This window comes from Sinocyclocheilus grahami, unplaced genomic scaffold (genome assembly GCF_001515645.1).
Source record: "Sinocyclocheilus grahami isolate Dianchi unplaced genomic scaffold, SAMN03320097.WGS_v1.1 scaffold40.1, whole genome shotgun sequence".
Taxonomy (NCBI): Eukaryota; Metazoa; Chordata; class Actinopteri; order Cypriniformes; family Cyprinidae; genus Sinocyclocheilus; species Sinocyclocheilus grahami.
The window spans coordinates 2,598,540-2,611,682 of record NW_015505219.1 but is presented as its reverse complement, the minus strand read 5'-3'; the positions used below and the strand labels follow the sequence as shown (position 1 = coordinate 2,611,682).

Here is a 13,143-nt window from a genome sequence, read left to right as displayed (position 1 = left end):
TGGGTGATTTTTATTTAAGTTCTTTTGGACTGATGCAATGCAACACCCGCTGAGTGGCATTAAACAGCTTGAAAGATCAAAGACAATTTTTAATATAACTCCGACTGGATTCGTCTGAAAGAAGAAAGTCATATACACCTAGGATGCCTCGGGCGTGAGTAAAACGCAGCCTAATTTTCATTTTTGGGTGAACTAACCCTTTAAGTGTCAATTTTTTAAAATTGATATTTATACATCACCTGAAAGCTGAATAAATAAGCTTTCCATTGATGTATGGTTTGTTAGGATATGACAATATTTGGTTGAGATACAAAAAAATCTGGAATCTGAGGGTACAAAAACATCTAAATATTGAGAAAATCGCCTTTGAAGTTGTCCAAATGAAGTCCTTAGCAATGCGTATTACTAATCAAAAATTAAGCTTTGATATAACTATTTACTGTAGGAAATTTACAAAATATCTTCATGGAACATGATCTTGACTTAATATCCTAATGATTTTTGGCATACAAGAAAAATCTATAATTTTGACCCATACAATGTATTTTTGGCTATTGCTACAAATATACCCCAGCGACTTAAGACTGGTTTTGTGCTCCAGGGTCACATATCAGTTTTAGCACCTAAATTAATTACTACATTGACAGTAATGTTATCTTCTCATAAGGATGTGGGACGTGTCAGTGGATCGACATATTTGTTCAACCAATCAGATTTTAGGGTCTTAATAGAAGTTAAGAACTTAGGATTTCTCAAGTGTGGTGAGATCATCTCAAGTGTTTTTGGATCAACATCCTTGTTGGTAACATGTGTCTACTTGCCGTACCTTTTCAACGATACCCAGCTCTCCACTTTGAAGCACTTTTCGGACAATAGTTCCAGCCTTTTCGGCCACGGTGTAGGCTGAAGCCACCAGCCGCATCAACACCGCAGGGCTGCTCGCCATCACAGCGGCTGAAACAGAAAGCACACCTTCTGCAAAGAACCAGGGAACCAGGGGGAAGACAGCGGTTATGCAAGTCACTTATCTGATCATTACGAGGAATGAGATTCTTGCTGAAGTAAAACTTTAAAACTTGAAATACTACTGATCTGTCTTTTTGGTATCAGTGATTTTTGATTAGATTTTTTTTTCTTTATTTTATCAGCATTATGACACTGGCATTATCATGCATCATGTGACATATCATGTGGATGTTATGTAGATTAAAATAGATGTTTATGAAATGTTATTTATTTATTTGTTTTTAAATCATCCTGAATATTTTCCTTGGCATATTTGACCTGTTTTGCACGAAATGACTCGAATGGGATTTTAGTATTTTTTATTAGAGCTGTCAAAAGTTTTTGTTCACATATGTGTGTGTGCTGTGTATATTTATTATGTATATATAAATACAAACACACGCATGTATATATTTAAGAAAAATATGTAATGTTTATATATTAAATATAATATAAATTATATGAATATAAATATATACATGTAAATAATATACTGTATGTGTGTGCTTTTATATATACATAATAAATATACACAGTACACATACATATATTATGTAAACAAAAACTTTTATTTTGGAAGCGAATAATCGTTTGACGGCACTAATTTTTATATATTTTCATATATTGTTTTTTTTAATACTTTTATTATTATATTTATATTTTAACTATCTAATTTATTTGTGTGTAGATTTAAGCACTTCTGGCTAACTAGTCTCAATTTTTTTTCATGCTAGATTTGTTCATATGTATAATAATATTTGACACATTATCTTTGTATCTAACAGTAGTGACCCATATTGAGGGAAAGACAAGTAAAACACGCTTTGAGATAAGACTGTACGTGATTTTTGTCTAAACGTTTGAAAATATTAATAATAATATAATATAATCATTTATAATTTTGCATACAAGCGTCTGCTAAATTACAAAAAGTAAATAATTATCAATAATCATAATTCTTCTTTTTTGTTTGTTTGTTTGGTCGTTTTGTTCCAGTTGTAAGAGTATGAATCAGGTATTTATTTGATCACAAAACACAAAGCACATCAACCTTGACAATACTCATGAACTGTGTGAATAATTATGAAAAATGGTAGAGAACTCGAACTGTTTGAAGAGACCTGCTGAAGAACAATTAGCATGGAACCAAGGCACTGTTTTCCACATAATTTATCATTCATCCCCAAAACTTTCATACTCTTTCTTGTTACCACAGTGACACATTTATAAAACACATAAGGTTACTTCTTAACTCTTTAACCGTGGTATGATCGTTAGCGTGTATCATGCAATCGCGTGCAATGTTGAGGTGCAGACGGATATTTAGCAGTAATTGAGTATCGGTTTAATCTATAGCTGTGGTCTGTATGGTTTGTTAGGATATGACAATATTTGGTTGAGATACAAAAAAATCTGGAATCTGAGGGTACAAAAACATCTAAATATTGAGAAAATCGCCTTTGAAGTTGTCCAAATGAAGTCCTTAGCAATGCGTATTACTAATCAAAAATTAAGCTTTGATATAACTATTTACTGTAGGAAATTTACAAAATATCTTCATGGAACATGATCTTGACTTAATATCCTAATGATTTTTGGCATACAAGAAAAATCTATAATTTTGACCCATACAATGTATTTTTGGCTATTGCTACAAATATACCCCAGCGACTTAAGACTGGTTTTGTGCTCCAGGGTCACATATCAGTTTTAGCACCTAAATTAATTACTACATTGACAGTAATGTTATCTTCTCATAAGGATGTGGGACGTGTCAGTGGATCGACATATTTGTTCAACCAATCAGATTTTAGGGTCTTAATAGAAGTTAAGAACTTAGGATTTCTCAAGTGTGGTGAGATCATCTCAAGTGTTTTTGGATCAACATCCTTGTTGGTAACATGTGTCTACTTGCCGTACCTTTTCAACGATACCCAGCTCTCCACTTTGAAGCACTTTTCGGACAATAGTTCCAGCCTTTTCGGCCACGGTGTAGGCTGAAGCCACCAGCCGCATCAACACCGCAGGGCTGCTCGCCATCACAGCGGCTGAAACAGAAAGCACACCTTCTGCAAAGAACCAGGGGAAAAGTCAGAAGACAGCGGTTATGCAAGTCACTTATCTGATCATTACGAGGAATGAGATTCTTGCTGAAGTAAAACTTGAAATAATGACTTACTACTGATCTGTCTTTTTGGTATCAGTGATTTTTGATTAGATTTTTTTTTCTTTATTTTATCAGCATTATGACACTGGCATTATCATGCATCATGTGACATATCATGTGGATGTTATGTAGATTAAAATAGATGTTTATGAAATGTTATTTATTTATTTGTTTTTAAATCATCCTGAATATTTTCCTTGGCATATTTGACCTGTTTTGCACGAAATGACTCGAATGGGATTTTAGTATTTTTTATTAGAGCTGTCAAAAGTTTTTGTTCACATATGTGTGTGTGCTGTGTATATTTATTATGTATATATAAATACAAACACACGCATGTATATATTTAAGAAAAATATGTAATGTTTATATATTAAATATAATATAAATTATATGAATATAAATATATACATGTAAATAATATACTGTATGTGTGTGCTTTTATATATACATAATAAATATACACAGTACACATACATATATTATGTAAACAAAAACTTTTATTTTGGAAGCGAATAATCGTTTGACGGCACTAATTTTTATATATTTTCATATATTGTTTTTTTTAATACTTTTATTATTATATTTATATTTTAACTATCTAATTTATTTGTGTGTAGATTTAAGCACTTCTGGCTAACTAGTCTCAATTTTTTTTCATGCTAGATTTGTTCATATGTATAATAATATTTGACACATTATCTTTGTATCTAACAGTAGTGACCCATATTGAGGGAAAGACAAGTAAAACACGCTTTGAGATAAGACTGTACGTGATTTTTGTCTAAACGTTTGAAAATATTAATTCAATAATCATTTATAATTTTGCATACAAGCGTCTGCTAAATTACAAAAAGTAAATAATTATCAATAATCATAATTCTTCTTTTTTGTTTGTTTGGTCGTTTTGTTCCAGTTGTAAGAGTATGAATCAGGTATTTATTTGATCACAAAACACAAAGCACATCAACCTTGACAATACTCATGAACTGTGTGAATAATTATGAAAAATGGTAGAGAACTCGAACTGTTTGAAGAGACCTGCTGAAGAACAATTAGCATGGAACCAAGGCACTGTTTTCCACATAATTTATCATTCATCCCCAAAACTTTCATACTCTTTCTTGTTACCACAGTGACACATTTATAAAACACATAAGGTTACTTCTTAACTCTTTAACCGTGGTATGATCGTTAGCGTGTATCATGCAATCGCGTGCAATGTTGAGGTGCAGACGGATATTTAGCAGTAATTGAGTATCGGTTTAATCTATAGCTGTGGTCTTACTTTAATCGCAGTCTGTCCAGCGGGCGACCCAGAGTTCAGCGTTACCAGCGGTTCTCTGCACGGATTCCTATCGGACAGCTTCAATACAGGAAGGCGTCATGTAACGTTACGTCGTAGTTCTGGTCTTGCAGTGTCTTAGTGCCCGTTGTGTTGTGTTTTAGGATTAATTATTTAAAGGGGTCATATGATGCGATTTCAGTTGTTCCTTTCTCTTTGGAGTGTTACAAGCTCTTGGTGCATAAAGAAGATCTGTAAAGTTGCAAAGACTAAAGTCTCAAATCCAAAGAGATATTCTTTATAAAAGTTGAGAGTCAGCCACGCCCTCCTAAAACGGCTCGCTCTAACACGCCCCCACATATCTACCTCACTATGTGGGAAGATTTGCATAACGCCACCCAAATGTTCACGCAAAGAAAGAAGGCGTAACTTTTATTCTCGCTGTAGTATTGTTGCTGCAGCCATGTCATGAAGACGCTGTGTGCTTCGTTGTGAAAGCGAAACTATTTAGTTTGGTCTTCCAAAAGAGGACGATATCCGCGTCGTCATGCCTAGAGCTGAAAACTAGCTTTATTTATTTATTGGTTTGTTTCTGCCAACAACAAGGAAATTGAAACTTCATCTCTCTTCTGACTTTTTTTTTCTCACAATTTTGAGTTTATATCTCGCAATCTTTTTTTTCCTTCTCAGAGTTGTAAGAAAAAAAGGTTTGAACTGTGAGGTAAGAAATCACAATTTTCTTACCATGGCTGTTTTGTGTATTTGGGTTTTCCTGTCAATTTAAAAAAACAAAAAATCATATACAGTACTAATCTAATATACAGTAATATATGACAAAAATCAGACTTTGTATTTTATTTTACTTAAAGGGGTCATATGATGCTTTTTTTTAAAGATCATTATTTTGTGTATTTGGTGTAACAGAATATGTTGACATGCTTTAATGTTCAAAAAACACATTCTTTTTCAAATACTGTACATTATTGTAGGTCCTCTATGCCCCGCCTCTCTCAAACGCTTAGTTTTCTACAAAGTCCCTCCTTCCGACAAGCAGTCTGCTCTGATTGGCCAGCTGACCCAGTGCATTGTGATTGGCCGAACACCACAAGCACTCGTCGGAAATGTAACGCCCCTTACCATAATCACGAGCTTCATCTTTCAAAATAAATGTAAAGACAGAGCCCGAAAGGGGAACAGAGTCTCATGACAGACACAATGATGAATATGTGTTTGCAGCACACTAGCCACGGTTAAGACAGCTGACTCCACTGTGATGTAACCCTGTCTCTCTCATGACCCCTTTAAGAGACATTTCAGTAAAACCATTAGTGCCCCCCAAAAGTGTGTACAATTAGGCCCTTATTGTTATTGTAGTGATGTAGACCAGTGGTTCCCAACCCTGGTCCTGGAGGCACCCCAACACTGCACATTTTGCATGTCTCCTTTCTCTGACACACCAGTTTCAGCCCTTGGAGTCTCTCCTAATGAGCTGATGACCTGAATCAGGTGTGTTTGATTAAGGAGACATGCAAAACATGCAGTGTTGGGGTGCCTCCAGGACCAGGGTTGGGAATCACTGATGTAGACTATCAGTGTAGGCCTATTTGTGATTTCTGACAAATTACTAAACTGATTTAAGACAAAGAGCATAAAATAAATCTGAAATCATGCAGTCACATGCAACCGTCAATCCTTTTGTAGAAAATCATTTAAATAAATGCAATGTTTACAGAAAGAGGGATTCAGTTGATTACAGTATAGGCCAGGGGTGGCGAACGTCAGTCCTGGAGAGCCGCAGCCCTGCAGAGTTTTGCTTCAACCCTAATCAAACACACCTGAACAAGCTAATCAAGGTCTGAAGGGTTACTAGAAAGCTACAGGCAGGTGAGTTTTAATTAGGGTTGGAGCTGTACTCTGCAGGGCTGAGGCTCTCCAGGACCGGAGTTTGCCACCCCTGGTATAGGCCTATTCATTTTATAGTCATCCTCGACAAAGCTTTTGGGTGATAGTCCAGCTGAGAGCAAATTGAAGACCTTTGTCTTATTTCTGACCTTTAATTAGTAAAGTATATCTTTTTCTAATTGAATCCGAGAATCCTTCCTCGAGGAAGTCTTGTCTCTCAGTAATACATTTCAGCTCAATTAATTAATTTGGATAAGAGTGTTGACTAAAAATATGTGACATAGCCTATCTTCATTTGTTGGATGGGATTAAACGGTAAATTATTTATTCAAACTCAGAAGGAGGTGTATCTCTTTATATATACATATATATCAATAAAATAAAGAATTGTATTTAATGTGAATACAGGTAAATTGATCATTACTAAGATACATTAATATAATGCAAACAAGTTTTCCAAGTGCACTTTACAGATCTACATTTAGACTGTTTTCCTTATTGTCCAGATAGTTGCAAAGTTTGCTTGATTTCAAACACGTTCATCTATTGGCCATTGGCCTGTATCCCATCTCTCCTTCCAGCTGTTCGGCTGTTAAAGGGGTCATATGATGCGATTTCAATTTTTCCTTTCTCTTTGGAGTGTTACAAGCTCTTGGTGCATAAAGAAGATCTGTAAAGTTGCAAAGACTAAAGTCTCAAATCCAAAGAGATATTCTTTATAAAAGTTAAGAGTCAGATGACCCCTTTAAAGTTCCCAGGATGGGTTGACAATCTGGATTAAACACAGAATACACGCTCATTTCTCCAGGTTGTCGGGGTTTTGGGATTCGAAGGCCCTCATAGAGCCAGTAGAATAACGATATAACAAAAAATGGCAGGCCGAACTCAAGTTCTGAAAAAAGCCCCAGCAGCACGAGCCACAGCAGCACTTTAAGCAGGGTCAGATGGGCGAGGGCCACTCGCTGAAGCCAATGACCACATGTAGTATTCAACAAATAATGACTGTGGTCCTAAAATGACAGGAAAATATTAGATGAGTTTTATTAGACAAAAATGGCATGGTTAATTTGCAGTTTTATGTGTCATTTTGTTACTATCCTGTTTTTTAAGTAGTACGTGTTCTCATACCTCAGTGTGTGGACTTTGAGGGCAGGTGTTGGGCTTCTGTTCTGGTGTGCCAGTACACACTGTTGGAGAACCATCGCTTATTGCTTTCGTTTCACTCTGGATCACACGATCAGCAGGTTTCTTGGCTTCAGTCTGGCCTTTCTTTCGTGCTCTGAACTCAGCCAGCTTACGCTCCATATTTCATACCTGAAAACTGTAAACATAGGACAAATATATACATTAATCTGCGTTGAAATCGCTACCACGTTCACGTGTCAATATTATTTACCAGACTTCCGAATTAGTTTTGCACTGGTCGGCAAATGCTTCTGTCTAATGACTGTTGTTTGTTTGCTATAACACTAAAAGCTTGTTTCCTCCAAGGGGGCGCTTGGTGGCTCAAAAGCCAATTCCCGGACGTTTTTTTTTTTGCCTCAGTGAAATAATATATTATTTTAAGTTTATTAATTCCAATGAATAATACAATACATTTAAACGAAACAGTAAGTGCGCAGCAATCTCTATAAAATCAACGAGCACGTGATCTCTAGTAAATGCAAATCACTAGGTGCATTCGACTTGAAGCACCGCTACAGACGGCAGTCAACGAGAGTAGCCGCTTGCAGTCGGGGGCAGACTAAATTTCTAACTGGCATGCACTGCTTCAAGTCAGCCGCCGATCGGTCTGCGCAGCGCCGTATGAAGTCGAACGCACCTACTGACTAGCGCTGTGAAAAGTAACAGTTATCACGTGACTCATTTCAGCAAAGGAGCTAACAGTAATTTGACTAAAAATACACAGCAAAGAGATTAAATACGAAAACTATTTAGACCGATCGTGATCCACCAATTAGACATTTCTGGTCGCAAAGCCTCGCCAAATTTTTTTTATGATTTGAAGGTTCCATTGCAGTTCTATCTTATTTCTATGGTAGTTGTTGTTGCACACGGACACTTTCATGGCTGTACCCACCGGAAGTGTGCGGGCGTCCGCGTCACAGGAGAGGCTGTGGTAAGGTACTGGCTTCATCGATGGAAGTGCATAGAAATGTGTAAAATATTACTTGGGTATAAAATAACAAAATATTTACATTTGAAACTCATTGAAGAGAATGATCAGTCAGTGATTTTGCGGTAAGCGAAACTAACGTTACATTGATAGATGACAGCTGAACCTAGCAAAGCTTTAATTCATCATAACAACAACAACAGTAGCACATAATATCAATATTACGTGTATAATAATCTATGCAAGCAATCTGTGCAGCTATTTATTCAGTATATTTTAGTGTTATTTATTGGGTATTGCGTTTTTGCCCATAATCTGAACCAAAGCGTTGATGTGCTGTTTTTTTTATTTTTTATTAATCATATTTCTTAAATGTAAACCGGGGAGATTTTATTGTATATCGTAACATAATTTAAATCTTATTTGTTTTTTATCTAACTTAACTAAAAAACGGGGACGGTATGTTTTTTAATTGTTAAAGTAGGCTCCATATACTTTTATTAATTCATTTACAGTTCACATTTTGATGTATTGAAAAATCACACTTTGTAAAATATTTAATAGCCAACACTGTAGATAGAAAATGGGTCAAAATATTATATTACACTTTCTTGATTTTACAAAAACACCTTATAAAAGTAAAACAAATGTGAGAACATATGACAAATAATTTGTTTTCACAAACTTATGTATATAGATATTACAGCTTTTTCACTTTTCAAATGTTTTGTTAATAATGATGGTACAGAGCTGCCAGTGTTCCCATGTTGGAAAGAAAGAAGAACAAACCGTCAAGCTGATGTAGTGCCCTTCATTGATTAGTGTATGCATAAATCATCCTATAACATGTTGCAGCAGGGTTTAATTCCTCAAAAATGCCTTTGCAGATATCGGTAGTGAATCTTCCCTGTGGAGTGAGCCAGCATGGCCTCTGCCCCAGCACAGCAGTCCACACTCAGTGTAGAGCAGGCGAGAGGTGAGATGTCAGTCCTTAAATCATATGCTCAGGGGTCATGGCATGACTTAGACTCAGCCAGACTGTTGTCCCGTCCATTGCAGTTGTTCTTAGTGAGGTGATCCAGGCTTTCTCCGTGCCTGAGAACGCAGCACGCATGGAGGAAGCCAGAGAAAGCGCCTGCAATGACATGGGCAAGATGCTGCAGCTTGTGCTTCCTGTGGCCACTCAGATCCAACAGGAAGTCATCAAAGCATACGGCTTCAACAGTGAAGGAGAAGGTGAGATTAAATGTGCAAACATGTAAACATTACCGGCAGCCATATCACCCTATAGCCCAAGACTGGTTGCCCACTGAAGCTAAGCAGGGCTGAGCCTGGTCAGTACCTGGATGGGAGACCTCCTGGGAAAACTAGGTTGCTGTTGGAAGAGGTGTTAGTGAGGCCAGCAGGGGGTGCTCACCCTGTGGTCTGTGTGGGTCCTAACGCCCCAGTATAGTGACGGGGACACTATACTGTCAACAAGCACCGTCCTTCGGATGAGACGTTAAACCGAGGTCCTGACTCTCTGGTCATTAAAAAGCCTAGGATGAGGTGTGACCTCGGCATCCTGGCCAAATTTGCCCATTGGCCTCTGATCATCATGGCCTCCTAACAATCCCCATATCTACTGATTGGCTTCATCACTCTGTCTCCTCTCCACCAATAAGCTGGTGTGTGGTGGGCGTTCTGCCGCATTATGGCTGCCGTCGCATCATGCTGCACACTGGTGGTGGATGAGGAGATACCCCCTGACAATGTAAAGCGCTTTGAGTGCCTAGATAAGCACTATATAAATGTAATGAATTAAATAAAAATTTAAATTAATAAACGCAAACAAAATGCTGTCATTTAAACTGCTGCCTTTCGCCTTTCAGGTGTTCTCAAATTCGCCCGGCTGGTGAAGGTGTATGAAACTCAGGACCCAGAGATCGCAGCCATGTCAGTGAAACTCAAGAGTCTCCTACTGCCACCTCTCTCCACTCCTCCCATTGGCAGTGGCATCCCGAGCTCATAGAACAGCACAAACTCCCAGTTCATCAATTTCAAAACCGTTTCAACTATAAAAATGGTCTAGTGCAAACACATTCAGGTTTTCCCATTTTAGTCAGTTTTAACACTTCTTTCAAGGGTGATTTAAACTGAGATGAAGTTCAAATTGCACCACAGAAGAATATTTGAATAAAAAGAAAACAAGTTATTGGTGAACTTATACATTCTCATTTTTTGTCAGTGAAATTAGTATTCAAACCATGGTCTTGCTCACCATTTATTTTTTGTATTCATATCCATTTTGCCATGTTGAATGTGCATATTTATCAAGCGTAACACTAATTTGTTGATGCCTTTTGAAGGTTTTGATGGTTTTTAAAGCTTTTTATACAGTTCGTATTGATTATTGTCTCATTTGGTCATACAATCATAAATGATAACCTGTGACATTGTTCTTGTGATCATTACTGTTTGAAAAACTGATTAGTGTCACATAAACAGTGTTCACCAATAAAGTAATTTTTTTACTTAATGGAAAAGTGTTCGTTATCATGAAATGACCTTGCTTTTATTAATGTCTTTCTCAGTATTTTAGTTTTCTTTGTCTTAGTCAACAAAACATGCAAACAGCATTAAGGCCAGTGAGTCCACATTCCAAGTTGGGACAGACTGCTTCAGTGGTGTGCTGTGAGCTGGAGTCGTTTACAGACTCAAAATGATTCAAATTTAAGCCAATGGTCTGCTGCTGAAACAAATCCACCTGATGATAGAGAATGTTTTAAATGTGGACAGAAAGGGCATCTTGCCCGTGTGTCACGAATCCGGTCCGTATTCTTCTGTCTGCTCCCCACCAGAGGTCGCCTTCTGATTATATTGACTATCACACTACACGGACTTCCATATGTCACCATGGACTACATTTCTCATGCTCCATTTCACTGATTACGTTTACACCTGCAGCCAATTACACCCACTATAAGAATCCGTCTCAAACAACCATTCACTGCCGAGTATTGTACGTATGTATCACTGTTCTGCTGATAGCATTATTATGGAGCCAGTTTCCTAGTTCAGTCAAGTCATTGCCCTGTCTAGGTTAGCCGTGTTTTTGGATTTCGCCTGTCTTGGATTGCCCCTCTTGTCTTGCCCTGTTCGGATACTGTTTACCCCTCGCCTGAACCATCACCTGTGTTTCGGATTAACACTTTGGATTACCCTGTTTGGACATTGTTCGCCAGAGATCGACCACGCCCACTCACTGGATTACTCTTCTGTCTTGCCTAGTCTGTCACTGTTCGCTATTATCGATCCCTGCCTGTTTTGACCATGCTCTTGTTAAATAAAGCCTGCAAATGGATCCGCATGCCTCTGTCTCGCATCTCTCCGCAACAACCTTAATTGTAGGCACCCCTCTAGGAAGTGTAAATGTTGTTGCAAGCTTGGCCATTTAGACCAATATCTATTTAAGTTCTGTAAAAATCCTAAGAAGGGGTATTAGGAAAACTCAGAAAAATAATTCCTCTCTGTCTGAAAGTGAAATTGCAAAATTTAGGAAACTGTTAAACCTGGAATAGGGGTCAGCAACCTCTGGTTCTTGTGATAAAACTGACCTTCGTCCTTTTGTTCATGTATTGTTAGGAGGCCAGCAGTGCTGCTTAATCGATAAAGGTGCAACAGTTTCTTTCACAAATTTTCCTCTCAAAACCACATCTGATTCTTTGTACACAGAAAAGTTGAATGGTATAAAAATGTATTATAAATCTGTTCCCGTGCCTCTCATTCTGGCAAACTCAGATAATGTACACTTGACAGAATTCTGGGTTGGTGAAAATACTGTAGGCACTATCATTGGTGCTGATATTTTGGAAAACATATAAGCTGATGTTTTGCTTTCATCGGATAAATTTGTTCTTGGCTGCAATGAAGCAATTCACTTATCTCATGCTGGTCCCCACCATGATTCAGGATATGCTGTGGCTGAAGTTGTAAGTCTAGTAGTGGAAGTATATAATTTCTAAATTCCTGGATGTTTGGGCAAAAGAAGAATTTGAGAAATTGTGGAATTGCGCAAATTCGGCCACTTAACATCCCAGGTTCTATGCATGTTGCCAAAGCCAAAAAAAAGATGCTAGAATAGGAGCTGAAAAGGTTAAACAAGAGTTATATAAACGGGGAATTTTATAGTTCCTTGCTCCTCCCCACCAACTCCCCTATTTGGCTGGTCAGAAAGCTTGATGGGAGTTTGCATTTAACCATTGACTACACAGCTTTGAATGCATTTCCACAAAGGTACATCCCCTGGTGGCTAACCCAGTAAATATTTTGCATTAAAAATAGGATCTGATCATTGTTATTTTACTGCTTTGCACATTTCTAATGGTTTCTGGACTTGCCCCTTACCCCCAGAAGATCAAGCTAAATTAACTTTAACCAGCAGCCAGCAACTTGGACTCATTTGCCACAGGGATTCTGCTACTCCCCAGTGCTGTTTCACCAGTTACTTGCATCATTTATTGACCCTGTTCACAAGACAGTTGAATATGACAGGTCTGTCATTCTCCAGTATGTAGATGACATTGATTGCTAGCCCAAAAAAGTTTAAATATTTGATTGCTGAACAAACAGTTTTGAATGGGGGTTTCAAAGTAAATTTGAAGAGAGCACAGCTAGCACGACCCGAAG

General features: G+C 37.5%; 3 protein-coding genes across 11 annotated transcripts in view; 1 reads left to right on the top strand and 2 right to left on the bottom strand.

Annotated features, from left to right (window-relative positions):
• The window catches only part of LOC107582172 (3'(2'),5'-bisphosphate nucleotidase 1-like), a 12,191-nt gene extending 7,602 nt beyond the window's left edge, over positions 1-4,589 (bottom strand). For 3 of the 6 annotated variants that reach the window (XM_016267906.1, XM_016267908.1, XM_016267903.1), the window contains exon 1: positions 827-969. In XM_016267906.1, coding sequence (XP_016123392.1) covers positions 827-946 — 120 coding nt within the window. In that variant the 5' untranslated portion in view covers positions 947-969. Of the gene's footprint in view, positions 1-826; positions 970-2,925; positions 3,075-4,460 lie in introns of those variants that run through there. The other 3 variants (XM_016267904.1, XM_016267907.1, XM_016267905.1) reach the window with 2 other exon arrangements.
• A 2,141-nt stretch (positions 4,590-6,730) lies between these two features.
• On the bottom strand, positions 6,731-8,282 carry saysd1 (SAYSVFN motif domain containing 1). Its single transcript, XM_016267829.1, has 4 exons — positions 8,250-8,282; positions 7,488-7,686; positions 7,111-7,369; positions 6,731-6,957 (listed from the first exon to the last, which is right to left on the bottom strand). The coding sequence occupies exons 2-4, from the start codon at positions 7,662-7,664 to the stop codon at positions 6,899-6,901; spliced, it is 495 nt and encodes a 164-aa protein (XP_016123315.1). The 5' UTR covers positions 7,665-7,686; positions 8,250-8,282; the 3' UTR covers positions 6,731-6,898.
• Positions 8,283-8,402: 120 nt separating this feature from the next.
• On the top strand, positions 8,403-11,805 carry LOC107582095 (protein C10-like). 4 transcript variants are annotated; one of them, XM_016267831.1, is made up of 4 exons: positions 8,403-8,478; positions 9,363-9,451; positions 9,535-9,711; positions 10,347-11,805. In XM_016267831.1, the coding sequence occupies exons 2-4, from the start codon at positions 9,400-9,402 to the stop codon at positions 10,484-10,486; spliced, it is 369 nt and encodes a 122-aa protein (XP_016123317.1). In that variant the 5' UTR covers positions 8,403-8,478; positions 9,363-9,399; the 3' UTR covers positions 10,487-11,805. The 4 variants fall into 4 exon arrangements, with proteins under 4 accessions (XP_016123317.1, XP_016123316.1, XP_016123319.1 ...); XM_016267830.1 differs by having other exon boundaries at positions 8,440-8,500; XM_016267833.1 differs by having other exon boundaries at positions 8,448-8,483.
• The last annotated feature ends 1,338 nt before the right edge of the window (positions 11,806-13,143 follow it).